A 20,658-nucleotide genomic window follows, 5' to 3' on the forward strand; every position below is an offset into this window, starting at 1 on the left:
CCACCAAATGCCCCAGGGAGCACACCAGATAACAAGAGACCTCGTCCTGGTGCTCTCCCCTACATCTGGCATTCTGACTTAACCCATTCCTAAAATCAGGAGGTTGCGCATACACATCATGGCTTGTACCCCATAATGGATTTTTCCTCCAGAAACTCGTCCAATCCCCTTTTAAAGGCGTCTAGGCTAGACGCCAGCACCACATCCTGTGGCAAGGAGTTCCACAGACTGACCACGCGCTGAGTAAAGAAATATTTTCTTTTGTCTGTCCTAACCCGCCCAACACTCAATTTTAGTGGATGTCCCCTGGTTCTGGTATTATGTGAGAGTGTAAAGAGCATCTCCCTATCCACTCTGTCCATCCCCTGCATAATTTTGTATGTCTCAATCATGTCCCCCCTCAAGCGTCTCTTTTCTAGGCTGAAGAGGCCCAAACGCCGTAGCCTTTCTTCATAAGGAAGGTGCCCCAGCCCCGTAATCAGCTTAGTCGCTCTCTTTTGCACCTTTTCCATTTCCACTATGTCTTTTTTGAGATGCGGCGACCAGAACTGAACACAATACTCCAGGTGTGGCCTTACCATCGATTTGTACAACGGCATTATAATATTAGCCGTTTTGTTCTCAATACCCTTCCTAATGATCCCAAGCATAGAATTGGCCTTCTTCACTGCCGCCGCACATTGGGTCGACACTTTCATCGACCTGTCCACCACCACCCCAAGATCTCTCTCCTGATCTGTCACAGACAGCTCAGAACCCATCAGCCTATATCTAAAGTTTTGATTTTTTGCCCCAATGTGCATGACTTTACACTTACTGACATTGAAGCGCATCTGCCATTTTGCTGCCCATTCTGCCAGTCTGGAGAGATCCTTCTGGAGCTCCTCACAATCACTTCTGGTCTTTACCACTCGGAAAAGTTTGGTGTCATCTGCAAACTTAGCCACTTCACTGCTCAACCCTGTCTCCAGGTCATTTATGAAGAGGTTGAAAAGCACCGGTCCCAGGACAGATCCTTGGGGCACACCGCTTTTCACCTCTCTCCATTGTGAAAATTGCCCATTGACACCCACTCTCTGCTTCCTGGCCTCCAACCAGTTCTCAATCCACGAGAGGACCTGTCCTCTAATTCCCTGACTGTGGAGTTTTTTCAGTAGCCTTTGGTGAGGGACCGTGTCAAACGCCTTCTGAAAGTCCAGATATATAATGTCCACGGGTTCTCCCGCATCCACATGCCTGTTGACCTTTTCAAAGAATTCTATAAGGTTCGTGAGGCAAGACTTACCCTTACAGAAGCCATGCTGACTCTCCCTCAGCAAGGCCTGTTCATCTATGTGTTTTGAGATCCTATCTTTGATGAGGCATTCCACCATCTTACCCGGTATGGATGTTAGGCTGACCGGCCTATAGTTTCCCGGGTCCCCCCTCTTTCCCTTTTTAAAAATAGGCGTGACATTTGCTATCCTCCAATCTTCTGGTACCGTGGCCGTTTTGAGGGACAAGTTGCATACCTTAGTCAAGAGATCTGCAACTTCATTCTTCAATTCCTTAATAACCCTTGGGTGTATGCCATCAGGGCCCGGTGACTTATTGATCTTTAATTTATCAATGAGGTCTGAAACATCTTCTCTTTTAACCTCTATCTGACTTAACTCCTCGGTTAGGAGGGGCCATTCGGGCAGCGGTATCTGCCCGAGGTCTTCTGCCGTGAAGACAGATGCAAAGAACTCATTTAATTTCTCTGCCATCTCTAAATCTCCTTTTATCTCCCCTTTCCCTCCCTCACCATCCAGAGGGCCAACCGCTTCTCTGGCGGGTTTCCTGCTTCTAACATATTTGAAGAAGCTTTTATTATTCCCCTTAATGTTGCTGGCCATGCGTTCCTCATAGTCTCGCTTGGCCTCCCCTATCACTTTCTTACATTTCTTTTGCCAGAGTTTATGTTCCTTTTTATTCTCTTCATTAGGGCAAGACTTCCATTTACGGAAGGAAGCTTCCTTGCCCTTCACAGCCTCTCTAACTTGGCTGGTTAGCCATGCGGGCACTCTCCTGGATTTAGTGGAACCCTTCTTTCTTTGCGGTATACACCTCTGCTGGGCCTCTATTACTGTTGTTTTAAGCAGCCTCCATGCACTCTGGAGAGACTGGACTCTTTTTACCCTCCCTTTCAACCTCCTTCTAACCAGCCTCCTCATTTGAGGGAAGTCCGCCCGTCGGAAGTCAAGGGTTTTTGTGAGAGATTTGCTTGGTATTCTTCCCCCAACGTGCACATCAAAACGGATCGCAGCATGATCACTGTTCCCCAATGGCTCAGTAACGTTTACATCTCTAACCAGGTCCTGCGTACCGCACAAAATTAAATCCAGAGTCACCTGTCCTCTGGTGGGCTCCTTGACTAGCTGATCTAAGCCACAGTCATTCAGCACGTCAAGAAATCCGGTTTCCTTATCGTGACCAGAACACAAATTGACCCAGTCAATATGAGGATAATTGAAGTCCCCCATGATTACAACCCTGTCCTTCCTTGTCACCTCCCTGATCTGTTTCCTCATTTCAAGGTCCCCATCAGATTTCTGGTCTGGAGGACGATAGCACGCCCCCAGTATTACATCGCTGCACAAGCCTGGTAATTTAACCCACAGAGATTCTACGGTGGAGTCGGACCCACCTTCAATCTCTACTTTGCTGGATTCTATCCCTTCCTTAACATAAAGGGCCACCCCACCTCCAACACGCCCCTGCCTGTCCCTCCTGTAGAGTTTATAGCCCGGGATTGCGGTATCCCACTGATTCTCCGCATTCCACCAGGTTTCCGTTATGCCCACTATGTCAATATTTTCCCTTGTCACCAGACATTCCAGTTCTCCCACCTTTGCTCGTAGACTTCGGGCATTTGCATAAAAGCATTTATACACGGAATGCCCCAGGATGGGCTGCTTATTCGCTCCTTTGTCCCCGCATCCTCTCATTGTGCCAAACTGTCTATCACATCCCATCACCCTACCTTTCCCAATTTCTTCTCCTACCCTGCCTTTGTCTTGTTGTTCTCTAACCTCCCCATCCTCATCCCATAGGGATGAGGAGTCCCGAACCGGATGCCCCTCGGCTCCTGTCGGCCTTCCCCCAGGGATCAGTTTAAAAGCTGCTCTGCCACCTTTTTAATGTTATGCGCCAGCAGTCTGGTTCCATTCTGGTTCAAATGGAGCCCGTCCCTCTTGTACAGGCCCCGCTTGTCCCAAAACATTCCCCAGTGCCTAACGAATCTAAACCCCTCCTCCCTACACCACCGTCTCATCCACGCATTGAGACCCCTGATCTCCGCCTGCCTAGCTGGCCCTGCGCGTGGAACAGGTAGCACTTCAGAGAACGCTACCTTTGAGGTCCTGGCTTTCAGCTTCCTGCCTAAAAGCCTAAATTTGGCCTCCAGGACCTCCCAGCTACACTTGCCCACGTCGTTGGTGCCGACATGCACCACAGCCGCTACCTCTCCCCCAGCACTGTCTATAATCTTATTGATTATAAGTCAGCGGATGTACTCAACCAAAAGAATCCACCTCCAACTGAGATGGCATTCCAGAGCCAACAGCTGGTTTCTGACCTCTGGCTTCTGTAGGAGTAATAACATTCTACAACCACTTGGCTTTGAGCTTTTCTTTTTTATACTTCACTTTAATACATTTTCAACTAGTAGATCTTGCCTTTGGTAACCTACCTAAAGTAACATATCACCAAGCCACAATATTTACAATGACAAACTTTAATGCAGTTTGTGCAGCTGAGTCCCTGTTCATCTTCACTGCCTCTAAATCAGATTTCTCTCTTTTAAGTTGGTATACAATATTGGAAACATTTCATATTAAGGCATAAATGTTGAAGATTTTTAATGAAATGGCTTCATATGCAAACCTGCTTCTGCCACAATGATCATTTCAATGAATATGCTTCACACACTTTCTACAATGAGCTATCAAGGTTGGAATGCTAGACAGCCTTCCAAAAACTAGAAGTACTGACTTAACCTTAACATTGCTGAGGAAAAAGCTCTCAACATTTCAAATCAGTGTCCAACAATTAAAGCTTAAAAGGTTTATGCTGCAACCTTAAGCTAGAATTTCCTGTTTGTATCTGAAATGTAGTGCAAAAGTTTACAGCACAAAAAAGTGTATAAAATGGAATGTGAGAGTTCAACTCTACATACATCTGAAACGGAAGTTAGCTTCTTTGTCTCCCATTAAAACGCTAAACTAAATGAAAAGCACATGACTAAGTCTTCATTGCATGAAACTGCAGATGGTCCAGCAAAAACACAACAATGAGAGCAAATAGATTACATTAAGCTGGATCTGCTTCAATGTTAGTCGAGAGAGACTGATATTTTATTGTATTGAGCACTATTTTGCATACAAACCTGCACTTCTGGATATTACCTCTTGTCCTCTGAAAAAAATGCTGGCACAGTTCTCTTTACACCACAGAAAGTGTTTTTAAAAGCTACCCATTTTTCTGTAATGTATTTTCAGCTGAAAATAATCTATGATTTTACTCTTTGCATTTGGAACTAACATACGGAAAAGAACTATACTGAAAACAGCCATAAAGAAGATCTCAATCAGCTAAAAAGGTAGGTGTGTTCCAAGAAAGTATTATAAAATTGTTTTAATTACTGTAAATGTATTTTGATTCTATAATATCTATTACTTACAATGGTATGCATGTTAGTTCTGACATTTAAGTGTATTTTATTTCTTTATTAATTTTACATTTCAGATGCAAGACTTTAATGCAAGATTACACATTAGTACAAAAATGCAATTTTGCTTATATCAGTTTAAGACAATGAAAAATTTTATTCTTACTCCCAGGCTGGGCTCAACCCTTTTTTTTTGTCTTTTAACTACTTCTTCACCATACACAAAAATTTCAAACAACATTTTACAGATACATCCATCAGCAGTCAAACTTATAAAATTTGATCTATAGCTAGTATCTGTCCCTTCTTGAAACACTTTTGCAAAGGAATTTCTGCATTTTAAGATTAACTGTTTAAACAAGGAGCACAAAGAGTTAAATCAACTTTCCATTAAGTCTTTCCAACTCTCCAACTGTCCTTGTGCATTAGAAATTGCTGCCAACGAGTCTTCTAGGCTTTAAATATTGCTCTGACAGATTTTTTTTTTTAAATTTTCAGTCACAAAGAAATATCTCCTTGCAGCTTAATACAAGCCTGATTTCTTGAAATGAAGACTTTGCAGAAACTTGGTCTCTTCTTCTATTTTTTTATGCCCTTGGTGAAATTAGCACCTCGTAATCATCAAGCAGCCACATTTTATGACCATGGGTTAGCCACTCTTGAAGAAACAATATATAAAGATTATGAAGACACATTTTTGAAGGAAGATTATGAAGACAAGCCACAAGAAGCTGTAATGAATAAGGTATCTTCCAAGTTCTAGTTTACTTTTCCCATTCTGAATGAATATGCCCTCTATGCATGTGTGCATGTCCCATGGGTGAATATAAAAACAGAATATAAAAACTGTTTAAGGAAATCCAACAATGAAATTGTCATAAAGTCACACTTAACGACTTAAAAGAACTTTATTTTGACATGCTTTGTTCCTTTCCCCTACTGCAAAAGCATTTGATCCAACAAGAACATATAAAGTGACATATCATGTGGGCCACAAAGGGGAGTCAGTCTTTGTTGTAATGCTTGTTCTGCTTTTGTTTCTACAGTACATTTTAATGATAAATCAAAGAGTGGCATAAAATAATAAAATCTAAAAAGTCAGAGTATTAGACATTAGTTCAACATATATTTGGAAATATCTGGGACACTTGCTGCCATGAACTCATCTTGTGACCACGGCAAGTCATTGTCTCTTAGCTTCAGTGTCTCCCCCAGGATTAATAGTGATTTATTTTGTGATGACAAATACAAGGTTTTAAAGCAGTCTGCATATTAAGTATGCTGAACAAGAGAGGCTTTGCAATATAATCTTTAGTTATCCAGGTGAAGCAGAACATTATTAAGGCTATTTAACACCCACCATATTTGTTTGAAGGTACAGAGTACACCAATAGCATATTGCAACATGCACTATGTATGATGCACCATATTGCATCATACAGAGTGGTTATTTTCCAGAATGTAACGTACATCATCATCACTGCCTCCCCCCCCCCACTACAGTAGTATCATACAGAGTGGTTATTTTCCAGAATGTAACACAATATACAGAGTGTTATTTTCTGGAATGTAACGTACATCATCATCACTTCCTCCCCCCACTACAGTTTCACATGAGAAACCTAGGGTAGATCAGAGTGTCAAAATAAGGAATACAACCAATACAATACCAAAAGGAAATAGGTTTTCATATCTGTGTGGTTGTGTTGAACATGTTGAAGTATGGAAAAACTAAAAAACACAATATCACAGAGTGGATGAGAGTGGTATCTTTTTAGATTGTGAGCCCTTTTGGGACAGGGAGCCGTTATTTGATTTTTCTCTGTAAACCGCTTTGTGAACTTTTAGTTGAAAAGTGGTATATAAATACTGTTAATAATAATATCTCTCTCCAGTAATATTTTTCAAATAAGTTGTGAGAAAGGGAGGAGCATATGCACATAATATCAATGTGCATAAAGCTGCTTAACTGTTCATTTAAAACGATCTCACTCAATGATTTAGAGCCCAATCCATCCCTGTCCACTCAGAAGTAAGTCCCATTACAGTCAATGGAACTTACTCCTAGGAAAGCGTGGATAGGATTGCAGCCTTACTTAGACATCCATCTGTTATTTTAACCTGGAAGGGGTGAAATGTAACATTTTAAGAATGGCGAACAGATAAGCTTTGTCACCAGTAGAGGGCACTCCAATAAAACAACAAACTTTAATTGACACTCTCCTATGAATCTGTCTGCATTTAATCATGGAGATGCTGTACTTCAGGAGTAGGAAATCCTATATAACAGAAATGATCTGGAGAAGAGCAACCAAAATGATTAGAAGTAGTGAACTTCTAAATGGCAAAAGTCTAAGAATTAAGAGGTTTCCATTTAAAATACACCTGGGCAATACAGGTTATTATTGAACCATATTAATTAAAATAAAGTCAAATTGCTTATCCCAATACTAGAAAAAGGTACACAACAACATTAGTGATTGTATACTTTGTACACAATGTATAGATATGTAAAACATTTCCTAGCAACTTACTGATATTTCATGCATTTATCTAACCTTTTGAACTAATTTATACAAATGGATTACTTCTATCTATAGCACTACACAATTAGCCCACTTTTAATGTGATATTTTGTGATAAAAGGGCAGGCGTGTATAATATTATTTCTTAATTAACCTTTTAAAAAGGTAGTATACAAATAAACCAAAATAAATCCTGGCTCTTTCAGCCCTCTCTGCACTCCTGCGAGTTCTTGTGTGAGCTCAGCTGGCTGGATGAACTGCTAGTCTCTGCATACTACTCTGCTGTCTCATCTGGCTAGGCTGAAGCAACACAGTGCCTCCTGCCTGCTATTACTGGTCCCAGCTATCCCCACCCAGCTCCAGAACAAATGCTAAACTAGAAGGAACACAGAGACAACAGGCGGAAATTGGGACTGTACTGGAGAAACCAAGACACTGGTTTAATGAGCTACTACATACATACATAAGTAAGGCCACTACATACATTAATATACTTTCAAAGCACCACTGACCCCTCACTAACTTAAAAAATGGAAAAGCAGAAGCAATAATAAATGCTACAACAGTGCCGAGCCATTATTTGGAAAACAGAGAGAAAGCAAGTTATCTAATTAAGTGCAGAGAGAAATGTGCCTCCAAGTTTAATCAAGAAAAATACTGTGCCTTAGATACAAATAATTTGGAAAACGTTACATGTTCAGCTGCTGAAAGGTTTGCCAAAATACATGAATAAGGACTCTTGCTTTAAAGATATGTGGATGCAGAGAAAAACCGTAATATTTGTATGTAACATGCATGCTTCACTAAAGTTGTTTTTAAGTTCTTTCTAGGACCCTAGCTGAGTCCCAAAGAGGTTCTGGGTAACACTTATTAATGTTCTTGGACTTCATATCATGTGTTTAAGAATGGTCATCTTATTCACTGCTGAGAGAGTCCTGTATTAGAATGCCTTTGCTTTCTCAAGCAACATGGGGCAAATGAAAAGAACAAGGACATAACCAGTTGCTTCAAAAGTAAATTTCAGCATAGCACTCTACTTTATTAGATGCACCCAATACAAGGAGCTAAAATTGTCAAAGTAAATGCTGAAGTGAGTAGTCTTTAAGGTGTCAAAAGACTCTTTGATTAGGACATAGAGAGTCACAGTAACTGGTTAACTGGTATATACAATGCGAGTTGTCACATGGAAAGTTACCATATCCAGTAAGCACAAATTATCCATATTTCCAAAATTCCAGGAAAACTTCCAGACAACATGCTTTTACTGACAAGTTAAGGCTTTATTACCACTACTGTTGAATATTAACATATTAATACCTGCTATTTTTATATGTGTTTTTATAACTTCCATTGTAAAGGAAAAGAATGGTATGGTCGTTTTCCATGAAAGTGAACTGGAACTGCAGAGGGACGAAGATGCATCAAAAAATTACACAGGTAAGTTTTACCACAGTACAGTATCAAGTTTTTTAAAAAGCAGATAGTTCCCAAGAACTTGAAACTGTCATATGCACAGCAGTTTGCTCCTTGTCTGAAACAAACAGCAACTGTCCTGAAAAAGCAGCCTAGTAGTCAATGGCAATGCTTTCATTCCCCACATCTCCAATACTAGCCAGAGAAACACACCAAACAACTGCCTACGCACTCTCACTAGGCATTAAAAAGACTAGACAGCAAGCACATGCTCACACACTAATGAGCTACAATTCCCCCCCCCCCCAACTAGAACTGGTGCCCATAGAACACTGACTGTGTCTCAGTGGCAGCAACAGAAGTTGGCAACTTTTCCCATTACCTAATGGGCCATTAGGTAACATAATTGTGTACACCAAGGGGAGGATTACATGGTTCATTTCGTCTTTTCACATAATACTAAATCAAGGCCTGAATCAGGCCACAAACTCTAGTCTAATACGAATAAACATGTTACAACATCTTAATAAGTTGCAATCCGAGTTAATAAATAGTCTCTCTCTCTCTCTCTCACACACACACACACACACACACACACACACACACACAACCTACTGAAAGTGTTCACAAGTCCGCTTCAGAATAAATGTAGTTAACTCACAGAACAACTTGTGAAGAAATGTGAGAGACTGTACCACTTCATGTCAATTTAGAACCATTATTTACAATTTCTTTGTTTCTACATATCCAAGAATGCATAAATATATCAGTGCAGGGCAAGGCTTTATGCAACTAATGTACTCTACAAAATTTATTGTATACGTATTGTATGCTTTCAGATCTGGCCACTTGTCTACTGTGCGTTTGCTTAAGCGGTTCAGTTTACTGTGAAGAAACAGATACTGAAAGTATTCCACCGCTACCAAAAGAAACAGGTTATCTTTACGCACGTTTCAACAAAATCAAGAAGGTGAAGGTCTCTGATTTTGCAGAAATTCGTAAGTAATTTAAAGCCAGATCTTTATTAACTAATTAGGAAAGAACTGAAAGTGTGGATAAAGCTGTCATGATTTGGAGGAGGCCTTCTGGCCTTCCATGCAGATATGCTGGGAAGAAACAAGGTGCCCAGAGCCTGTGAACCTGAACTTCATGTGCACCCTTGGGCACTTCTTGGAAAAGAAAACCTGGCACTAGAAAGGCAGTCAGTTTGAATTTGGCGTGCCCTCTCTCATCCCACCTCCCATCTGGGTATGCCCAAAACACCAGAGTTCCTGCAGTATGGAAGTTGGTGACTAGAGATTTGATCTGGGAAACCAAATGACTGAACAAACCCCAAATTCTTAACATCCACATTTGTCATCAAGGATGAAATGAAACAGAACTTTGCTCTGGCTTGTTTGCATCACGGTTTTAACACAAAAACACAGACCTCTGTTTACCTTCATCTCTTCATTCTCCCCTTTCATGCTATTTCCCCCAGGAAAAATTGCCCCTATAAAACAGTAATTCACTCCTAAAGTGAAAGAGCTGCTTCAAAAACAAATCCCACAGAAACACACAGCATGCAAGGGGAAGAATTAACTCTTTCTTCCCCACACACTCCCATTCTAACTGAGATTACTATCTTGCACAGCTGTTTAAAGAAAAAAAAGAGAGGCACTTCCAATCGGAAGCACACACCCAAGCACCAAGCATGTAAACATACATACTTGAGCAGTTTGCCACTTAAAGGCAATTACACACACCTAACACAACTAACTAGGCACAAACCTGCATAGAGAGAATTACTAACAGCACAGTCCCAGGTATGTCTACTCAGAAGTCAGTTGAATTCAATGGGATTGCAGCCTTCCTTACAGTTTCTCAGCTCAGGTGCTAGAGCAATATTCAGCTAACCTATCTCAGAGCTGGAGCAGAAAACAAGACTGAATTTAGTCAAACCAGTCAGCTCCTTATATGGCGTTCTGATTGCTCCATCCCCTACTGTTCAACTGAAGATTCAAGGGTAAGAAATTAAACCACCTCCCTTAGCCATGGTCACATGGATGGTTTTGACCAATAGTTAGGGGTTAATAAAACTAACAAGGTGCTGACCATTTTCTGCCTGGTTCTTTTGTTTCACCTGGCCTGGCCCAGATATTCAGGCACATCCAATATGGATTGGCTGTTTACTTCTGGTGGACTTGCAGATTACCAAATTCAGAATGAAAATGTGATCCAAGCTAACTAATGCCAGCCAGCATCAAGTTACCCATACACAAAGAGTTTCTATTTCAAGGAAGGGCACCCATTCAACACAAGAAAATTAAAAACTAACACATTTAATAGTAAACGATGTATAGTATGGGTACTTTGCTTTAGTCATCACCTGCATCACCTGTACATTATTTTATTTCTCTTCAAGCCACTCTAAGAAGAATTGATTTGACTGGAAATATGATACAAGATATTGAAGATGGTGCCTTTTCAAAGCTCCTGCTATTAGAAGAACTTTCACTTGCTGAAAATTTTATTAAGAAGCTTCCGGTTTTGCCTCCCAAGCTAACGTCATTGAATGCAAATCAAAACAGAATTACAAGCAGAGGAATTAGAGGGAATGCTTTTAAGGTAACAGAACATATGAGTATGGATGATACCCAAAACAGCAATTTAATACCTTAGTAATAAATATTCAGTCAATTTTAATGATTTCAGTTAGACTTATTCAGACAAAGCTATATTGCAGATTAAAAACGAAATGAATTTTGCGGTACTTTAAAAGACTAACAACTGCCACAAGCCTCCTTTCGCTGTTACAGATTTAACATGGCCCTCCCTCTGGCACTGATGCCTCAGACTGTAATCTTATCAACAGGAGACTATCACCGATTAGGGACAGTTTTCCATCATTTCAACTACTCATGACAATATAAAGAAGCATTGGCTTAGCTACATAAACCACTTTGTTAACTTCTTTGTTAAAGGATTATCGAATAATTTAATTTAGCACAACAGAGAGAAAATCTATGAGACTATAAATATGTAGTTTTAAAAAGCAGCTGCAGGGGCAATCAAGATCAGGACTACAACATTATGTTAAAGGGGAGGTTAACCCTTCCCCCCCCCCAGCGTAGTTCCAATAAAAATTGCTCTCCTAGAGCTGTTGGGAGAACTAGCTCAGGAGCAGAGTATGTCTCGAGTTCAATTTATGGCATCTCCAAGTAGACCTGAGGAAGTCCTGGGTCCAAAACCCTTGAGAGTGCCATTATCCACGGAAGAAAACACTACATGGACCAATAGTTTATTTTGAGGCAGTTAGCTAAACTCCTATATCATTTGCTCTGGGGGGGAAAAGCTGGTCTCAATGCCAATTTCAGCTCCCCAATTAGAGCAAATACCAAGGTGGGAGACCAAGTAGAATAACCATACCTTGCACTGATTTTTACTTGCAACATTAAAACAGTTACTAGCCTACCTGTCCACAAAAACCTATGACAGTCACACTGCCTAGAAGCAAAGCAGCATGAAATTTTGTCATCTTTGACATGAGGCAGCTTTTTTATAAAATAAGCAACTAGATGGGAAACTTCATGTAAGCCATTATTTCATTGTCAGCTCTGTCTGACTAATGCCAAGAATTGCCTATCCACTGTATTTGGATGGCTCAACAAATAAGTATGAAGTTGACAGGTCATGATTTGGAATGGATGCAAACTGACACCAAAGAGCTGTACAGTACACATACTTGTACTCTATAGCTTTATCTGGTACCTCTACTTTGCACCAGCCAGCAGCCAAAGTCTGGGCACTTTTTCACAAACTACAAGATTAGCTTCCGCATTTAAGTTTTCTTTCAACCAGGCTAAGTTATTTCATTGTTATGCTATGTTATTTCATTATGCATGAATTGTTGTTTTATTTAAATTCTATGAAGAATTTAATATACTTTTTATTTTTATAGATTGAGTACTAGGCTAAGAGTCTAGTAGCTCAAGAAACCAAAGGTGATTGCTTTTGCACAGAAACAATAAAAAGTGCACAGAGCACAAACATAGCAGTAGTATTGAAAGGCAGTGGTCCTTCAAGCAATCCTACAAAGTAAATATGTCTAGAGTGAGTGGCAGGGGCCATCTACTAACCAAGCTACAGTGTAAAATCAGGTTTTTGATGTGTTGCTTATATAGCACTAATTTTAAAATTGAAAATAAGTTTTTCCTGTGTCTCTAAACCTGTCTTGGCTGGGATCTAATGTTTGAATCCTCAGTGGCACACTGCTTGTGTTTCTTAGACAGCAGCCCACTATGCCACACATGAAAGTCTAAAAGATTTCTAAAAGCAGAATGTGATATAGCATGCAACTCTGCCTTTTGAACAAGAGATTAAAGCTCCCACTAGGCATGCCCAAAGTAGGACATGAATCCCAAACAAAGTGTGTCAACCCACTTCCTGACTTTCTCACTATCTCCATTCTGTACAAGTTTTTGTTGCGTCTTGTTTCTATTTGACATTTCTGATTTTATGATTTCTACATATATCCCTTCCTACAAGTGAAACAGTCGCCTCCACATTCATCCCCAAAACTACATAAGCAATGTTTATGAACCATTGTAACCTCTCCTCTTTTGTACTTTCTCTACCCTCTTCTCACTTCTTCATCAGTACCAGTCCTGTCTTTTGGCTCCATCCATCTTTCATGCAGCCCAAACCTCTCCATAATTTACTCAGAAGCAAGTTTAACCAATTTAAATGGGGCTTACTCCTAAATGAGCACATACAGCACTGTAGCCTTCATTTGCAAGTTCTATGAGCAAGAAAACATATAGCTCCCCTGCTACACTTGAGGTTTCTATTAGGCTCTTGACAACAAGACTAACCGACATAGAAAGGCAAGAGATTTGGCTGCAGCACAAAAGGCTGCAGCACAACAAAAAATGTTCGCCCCTAAATTTCCATCTTAACAAGACCTTTGGTCAACAACCAAAGTACCTAACCTTCTTAGAGTGCCCCTTTGCAAGGAGGGCTTTTACACTGCAAAGTGTTGCCTTCTAAAGACCTACTTGGTAGGTTTAGAAATGCCCTGAAGGAAGAACGATTTTGCAATTGTGGCCTCAGAGAGGCAGACTCTCTACTACACATTGTTCTGCACTGTGCTTTCAATCAAGTGCTCAGAGACCAGTATCTCCCCTAATTGTCAGGAATCAAAAAAGGTCTCTCTGAGATCACCTCTTTACAACTTTTGCTGTAGGGTGAATCTGAATTAGTGACCCTTCCAGTTGCTAAATTTTTATATTTGAGCAACTTGAAGCGGGCTAAGCTGCTGGTCCTAAGCAACTTGGAGCAACTCTGTAAGTAAATTGTTGTGTTTTAACCCTTATTTTTATCTCTCTTTTAACATATACCTTCATACATGACTGTCTGGAGATATTAGTTGTAAAACTTTATGCCTAATAAAGATTTGTTGTATGTTATGTTATATAGCTCCCTACTTGTAGGGAGCACAATGTTGAACCAACACAAGTTCTGAATAATAATATTGAAAGAAGTCACCTGTGCATGGCTAGAGGGAGGATGGAAGTGAAAATCTTTTAGTAGTTCATCACTGTCAAGGCATCTATAACAGTCCATAAGCCGAGGTGAGTCTGTACTAAATCTGCTGAGTACCCATTGAAAGGGCTAACTAGGCAGGAGGTCTGGTCTAGAGGGTAGAGCCTCCGTCTGCCTGAAGATAACATCCACAAGGTCGCCAGTTCGAGGCCACCGGCACCATGCGACCTTGGAGCAGCTGACAAGCTGAAGCCGAGCTATTCCATCTGCTCTGAGCGTGGGAGGATGGAGGCCAGAATGTGAAGCCAGATCGGAATGAAACACCTTGAATGTAGTAGTTCTTGAAAGAAAGAACCTTCTTTGAAATTGTAAAAATCCCTATTTAAATAGGGATTTAGATAAAGCCTGCCTATGTAAACCGCCTTGAATAAAGTCTTGAATAAAGACCAAGAAAGGCGGTATATAAATACCTGTTGTTGTTATTATTATTATTATTATTATTAACTAAAATCAGGCTATGAGGTGGGACCCAAGCTGTGAGATGGGGGTGAGGACAGCATCTAAAAAAGAAGAAAGGCATGGAACCACCATCGATTGCTACGTACATAAACTTCATCTTTGTATAGTTAGCTTTACTAGGATGGAGTTCACTCTTCCCTATTCAGATACCAAAAGCAAAGTGAGAACTGAGAAAGAGCCCCTGAAAGGAGACTGAGGCAAGGTGAAGCACACATCTCTCATGCACCCCTTTTACTGTGAGCCTTCATAAGGAGTAGTCTTCAGTGAAGTAAACAAAAACAAAAGAAGCATGTGCCTGTCACAGCTAGTTTGTCCTTGCTTTAAACTCACTTCTTAATTTAAGATTTCTGCAAACTATAGGTAAATACAATGGTATGGGAATATATGGTTTTAACGGCTTCAGCTGTAAAGCAGTGCAAATTAAAAAAAACTACAGATTAAACAGTAATCAATCATTTTCATAAGTTAGGTTCCAACTTGCAAGATTGTAAATATGAGGTAGGTGAATTGCAGTACAGCTTTATGAAAATATTCTAACCAACAATCACACAATAAATTATAAATCTTGGTTAAAGTGTTTGTAAAAGAATCAAGAAACAAATATTTAATTTTCCTCTCCCTATCTTCTTCTCCCTTATAGAAACTGGTCAATTTGGCATACCTCTACCTAGCACACAATGCACTGGACTCTGTTCCCCAAAACTTGCCAGAGAGCCTGCGTATTCTGCAACTTCAGGTCTGAACCCCTTTTTATTGTTATTGCACCTCACAAAAATTTCTATTCTTATGATGCTTTTTAACACACATTCTCCAACTTTCCAAAAACACTGTATATTTTTCAGTATTCAGTTGCAAGAGCTTCAGTAATTTGATAGGATACACAGTATCCAACAGCAGCATATAAAATGTCATCTCACTTCTTTAAGCTTTGCATCTATGACATTTACTACATCATCTCTGTACTACAGAAACATGCAGACCATTCTCCAAAAGGTATCCAGACAAATTAAGACAACTGAAAATGCTCAGTAGCATGGTTACAGAACTACACCTTTCCTTTAAAATTTGTATTTATATTCTCAAAGTGTTTCTCTTCATTTCTGCAAAAGGTCAGGGTCACATACCAAGGTAAATGCACTATTCAGATGAATATACAGGTGGAGCCTATTTATCCGAATTAGTTCTGTTCCATGACTCAGGCGCTAACAAAAAACAAAGAGTTATGCAAATATGCTACAGCCTGACACTTGGGACTAGAAGGAAACTAAGGTAACTGTTATCAATCCCCTCCCCCTCCTCACTCAGCCCTCCCATTGCAAGCTGTCCTGCTTCTTTCACAGGTGGGATGCTGAGCTTTTAAGAGTCCAGTCCTATGCCTTTTTACTCAGAAGTAAGTCCCATTCTAGTCAATAGGGCTTACTCCCAGGAAAGTGTGGAGAGGATTCTAGCCTAAATCTCATGCTTTACTTGCTGGGAAGACTTGCTTGCTGGGCTGTTTTGTTTCTGTAGGCTGGAGCACAGAGAGCATGCACCATGGGGGGGGGGGGTGGAATTCAGCACTTCCTGGGTTTTTTAAAGCAATCCCCTCTGTTGCTACAGCACCTGCATATGTGTGTGTGTGTGTGTGTGTGTGTGTGTGTGTGAGTGAGTGAGTTCCACCTTGCTGCATGTGCTCTGGCTACAGAGGTTTTCCCTCCGCCCTTCCCCTCTTTGCTGGCTCAGGGGCTCCAAGAGTGTTACTGTTCCTTTACAAGGGGAACTTCTTCCATGGCTCCATGGCTATTTCCCTGCCTGTTCAAGGCGGGGCCTTTTTGCAGTGTTTTGGGCTGCCTGGAAACGGAGCAGAGGCCAGCGCAGGCAAAGGAGGCAAAGGTGTGTGTGACTTTCAGTTTCCCCCACCCCATTCATGTTGAGACAAATCCGTAGATAATCCGTGGATAAATCCGTTGCACCTGTACTCCTAAAGGGGGAAGGTATAAAATATTAGAATTTGAAAGAAATATGGAAACATCTTCAGTGTACCTTAGGCTTGTGAACCACAACATCTCTAACTGTACATAAATTCAGTTAAGGGAAACACTAGGCCTGATCTGTAAGGAACACTTCTCACAAATACATTACAAACTTTTAAGCAATAGGCCTCTGTAGAACCATTTTTAATCTGTAGGATCTGTGATGTTTCCCAACGTAAGAAGAATTCTAGCAAAGAACCACACTCTCTCAATTCAAGATACCACAAGTGAATAATCTGCCAATTACTGCACAACAGCTATCCCTTAGTAGCCATACGTTACAAAAGAGAGTTCTGAAAAATCTTTATCCAATGTCATTTACCATATAAGATTATCATTCCTGTTTACAAAATAATTTATTGTATTTCAAAAGAGAACACACTGAACAATTGCATCTGTTCATTAGGTTTGAAGTGTTAAGATTTTTCCAAATTCACTCTTTTGGTTTACAGTACAACAACATAACCAGCATCTCAGATGAAACCTTCTGCAAAGCAAACAATGCAACCCGCTATGTTCGTACACGCATGGATGAGATAAGAATGGAAGGCAACCCAATCATCTTGGCAAAATATCCCAATGCTTTCACTTGCTTGAAAACCTTGCCTACAGGTACATACTACTAATTGTAGCAACTTCGAAAATGGTAAAAAAAGTAGGTAAAGTTTACCATTATATCACTGTTTAAATATGCCTTTCCATGTTAATATCTTCCTGCATATATTCAAAACCTTTAGCTGCTTTTATGTATTTAGTTCTACCTTAAATAATTTGGTAGAAACACACCTTCTGTTTTAAGCCTGAGTCAAGAACAGACTCAAATATGAAACTCGTGAAGTACCCTTTATTCACAGAAGCCAACCCATTTCAAGTGAATAAAGATGGCAAAACATTTTTATTACTTTAACACTGCAAAGTTAACACTGCATGGTGAACAGTGTTGCATTCTTACATGATCACCAGTGCAACGTAAAGTGGTATAGAAAGTACATAGTGCACAATGGAGAAATGAGACACAAGCTGATTAAACAAAAAAGCCTTTGTTATTTTCTAGTCAAGGGAAAGAATCTATATTCATTGTAACAGTGTTTTGTAATAGTAGGCAAAAGACACCCTGTTTCATTAGTAAGAGAAGTAGAAATGTTTAGGGCTCCAGAGTCTTCCAAACTGTGGGTTGTAATGCCATTAGGATCATTAAAATAGCAAGATAATGAGCCTATGACTCCTAAGGACTCAAGTTAATTCCAGCCAGTGCAATATAGTGAAAGGAAGCATGAAAATGTCAGGTGAAAGAAAAAATAATGTGGGAAGATGTAGGAATTAGATGGAATTGCAAGGGAGTAGCGCAGGTAGCATATCCAATTAATTGTCTGGTGTTGGGGTAAAAGATCCAGCCATATTTTTAAAAAGAGGAGTGTAATTTTTTATCATAGAATCTGGAGAAGATCCAATGGATTAACTATACCATAATCTATTTGAAATCCATTCTGACCCTATTGGCAGGGGATATCATAGCATAGGGTATTTATTATCCTTGTGAACAAATACGAGTCAAAGTAACCAAGAAAATTTGTTCCCAAGTTCCCAAGATTTACCTTTTAGTACCAATGTAGATTTAATTATTGGAATAAAACTACTCAATACACACAGAAAGATACAAAATGCTCAATTATATGGAGATTCAGTCACTACTGTAAACAATATATTTGCATATTTACTCAAAAATCCTACTGAGCTAGATGGAATTGGTTTCCAAGGAAATATGCAATAATTGACTTGTGAGATATTTACTGCATTTAAATTTCATTCCTCTTTAACTACCATCGCATTACAATTCAAACACTGTCTGATTTCGGTTGTAATCCACCTTAGTAAAACTACAGTCACAAACAGAAATCAACTAAGGCTACAATCATATCAATACTTACCTTGGAGTAAGCCCCATTGACTAATGGAACTTACTTCTGAGTATACATCCTTAGGATTGGTCTCTAAGGCTCATTACAGCACAGTGTTTTGTGTGTCAGTTTCAAGTCTTTAAGAGCACTTTCATCATCAATAAGTTCCAATTTCAGTGACACACACTTTCTTTACATAGTTTTGGTTACAATATATTCTTTTCTGTTTTTATTATTCACTGGCATTGAAGACTGTTTTATAGTTATCAAACTCTGCTGTAACTATGCTTTTAATAATCTTGTGTATCAGACCTCAATTACATGATGAATTTATATGATGTGAAACCTTAAAAGTTTACTGTTCCATTTTAGTTTGCACGTGTTTTATTGGCTAGAACTGTGTCAAATAAAACAATATCATCACAAAGAAATGCATACTTATTCCTCTGTCAGCATCCCATCTTCTATGGTTGGTCAAGAAGATGAATCCATCATTACCAAATGGACAGCAGCACTTGGGCAAGGATACTAGGCCATACTTCTGCAATGTTACCTGAACCTTTAGAACTTTTCCCCTGAAAAGGGACTGTAGTCAGTGGTACAGCACATGTAGAAAGTTCCAGGTTTGAACCCTGGCATCTCCAAGTAATGGTGGAAAAGATTCCTGCCTGAGCCCTGTAAAGTTGCTGCCCTAGAGAGCCAATGCCATTAGACAGTACTGAACTAGATAGATCAATGGTCTGATTCAGTACAAGATAGCTTCCTATGTTCCTCTCTTCCTACACCCAGCTTGACTCAAAGTTTACTAAATCAGAACCCATTCCTCCTCTTCCTTTCTCTGATGCCAGACAATCCCTCTGCCACATTATAAGACAGATATGCATGCAAGATTAGAGAAAAGTAGTCTAGGGTATTTGGGGGAAAATAATCATAATTCTCTGATGCTAATTCTAAGTATGATCCCTCCCCACTTCTTATGGTCAAGGATAGAGTTTGAAAAGGATCCCCATGTTGCTCTCTGGAGAAGCAATGCTGAAGTTGTCAGATGCCAAATCTGGAATCAACCTCTCAGTTCTTTCAAGTAAGGAGAAGCCTACCAATCTGCAGAAGCCTACCAATCATCCTCTGGAGAAGCCTAACCAATCATTCAAAATTCGCAACTATCCTAGATTCCTGGTGGGGAAGAATACAAACTTGGGTATTATGTTTGTTCTAGCCAGGCTGAGAATCTATGGGGTGCTAAGTAAGGACTCAGGGAATGAACCTGTAGAAGAACACAGTCAACATCAGTATGCCGAAGCAGTCAAATTCAAGAATGTAGACTCTGAGATTGCACACAGAGATAGCAATCAATCACATACCCCTTCCTCTCTATTTTCCACTATTATACACAGGACAAACCTGAGCTTTTCATATTACATACATGACAAGCTCTGCTCCCCTTGCCTTCAGAGGGTGTTCTGACCCCCACAGAGGCCATGCAAGTCCACTAGCGGCCTCTGCAGGGCTCAGAAAAGCTCTAGACCCAACCAGACCACAGCTCTGGTCAGGTTCGAAGGGCCTGGGAGGCATCCCCGGTTATCCATTGTTTCAGTTAACCATGGCACACCTGTACAGTCAAAAGTCCTTTAAAGCCAAATGTGTACTGTCTCTTTAAGAACTAAAAGCACAGTATGGGGTACTGAGAAAACAGCTTCATTCTCCCATTTCAGGCTCACTTTGGAGCATAACAAGGTAAGTGGAATGCTGATGGAGTCACTATTTAAACTGTTGTCTCTTATCCTGTTACGGGGGGGGGGATGAGCGCTTATACTTGAATTCACTGAAGTCAGTTGCACATAAGACAAGGGCTGACTTTACTATTGTTTGCTTGCATATCCTGTACACTATGTAACTTCCTTCTGAGAACTGCCTTTGGCTGTCATAGATTGTACATCTTTACTGTGATTGCATGGTTGTCTCAGAGGGCTGTTGTAGATGTAGCATGGATGAAGAATAATCATGAGAGCTAACCATGAGGCAACCAGGGGTAGGCTACAGGATTGCAGATCTCCTTTCCTGATCATGTCCTTCTGAAG

At 40.1% G+C, this 20,658-nt stretch overlaps 2 protein-coding genes across 3 annotated transcripts in view; one reads left to right on the top strand and one right to left on the bottom strand.

Moving 5' to 3' along the window:
- The window catches only part of CENPP (centromere protein P), a 207,088-nt gene that overhangs the window by 177,234 nt on the left and 9,196 nt on the right, over positions 1-20,658 (bottom strand). The window lies entirely within an intron of this gene.
- Positions 4,272-19,011, top strand: OGN (osteoglycin). 2 transcript variants are annotated; one of them, XM_066615992.1, is made up of 7 exons: positions 4,272-4,621; positions 5,189-5,435; positions 8,574-8,652; positions 9,468-9,626; positions 11,033-11,235; positions 15,311-15,406; positions 17,135-19,011. In XM_066615992.1, the coding sequence occupies exons 2-7, from the start codon at positions 5,238-5,240 to the stop codon at positions 17,306-17,308; spliced, it is 909 nt and encodes a 302-aa protein (XP_066472089.1). In that variant the 5' UTR covers positions 4,272-4,621; positions 5,189-5,237; the 3' UTR covers positions 17,309-19,011. The 2 variants fall into 2 exon arrangements, with proteins under 2 accessions (XP_066472089.1, XP_066472090.1); XM_066615993.1 differs by lacking the exon at positions 4,272-4,621 and having other exon boundaries at positions 5,147-5,435.

This window comes from Tiliqua scincoides, chromosome 2 (assembly GCF_035046505.1).
Source record: "Tiliqua scincoides isolate rTilSci1 chromosome 2, rTilSci1.hap2, whole genome shotgun sequence".
In the NCBI taxonomy this organism is placed as follows: domain Eukaryota; kingdom Metazoa; phylum Chordata; class Lepidosauria; order Squamata; family Scincidae; genus Tiliqua; species Tiliqua scincoides.

Excerpts from the sequence above, each read along its gene's own strand:
- OGN (XM_066615992.1), top strand. The coding sequence starts at position 5,238 with ATGAAGACTTTGCAGAAACTTGGTCTCTTCTTCTATTTTTTTATGCCC. Across the intron at positions 9,627-11,032 it reads CTCTGATTTTGCAGAAATTC|CCACTCTAAGAAGAATTGAT; the intron begins GTAAGTAATTTA and ends TTTCTCTTCAAG. Across the intron at positions 11,236-15,310 it reads TTAGAGGGAATGCTTTTAAG|AAACTGGTCAATTTGGCATA; the intron begins GTAACAGAACAT and ends TCTCCCTTATAG.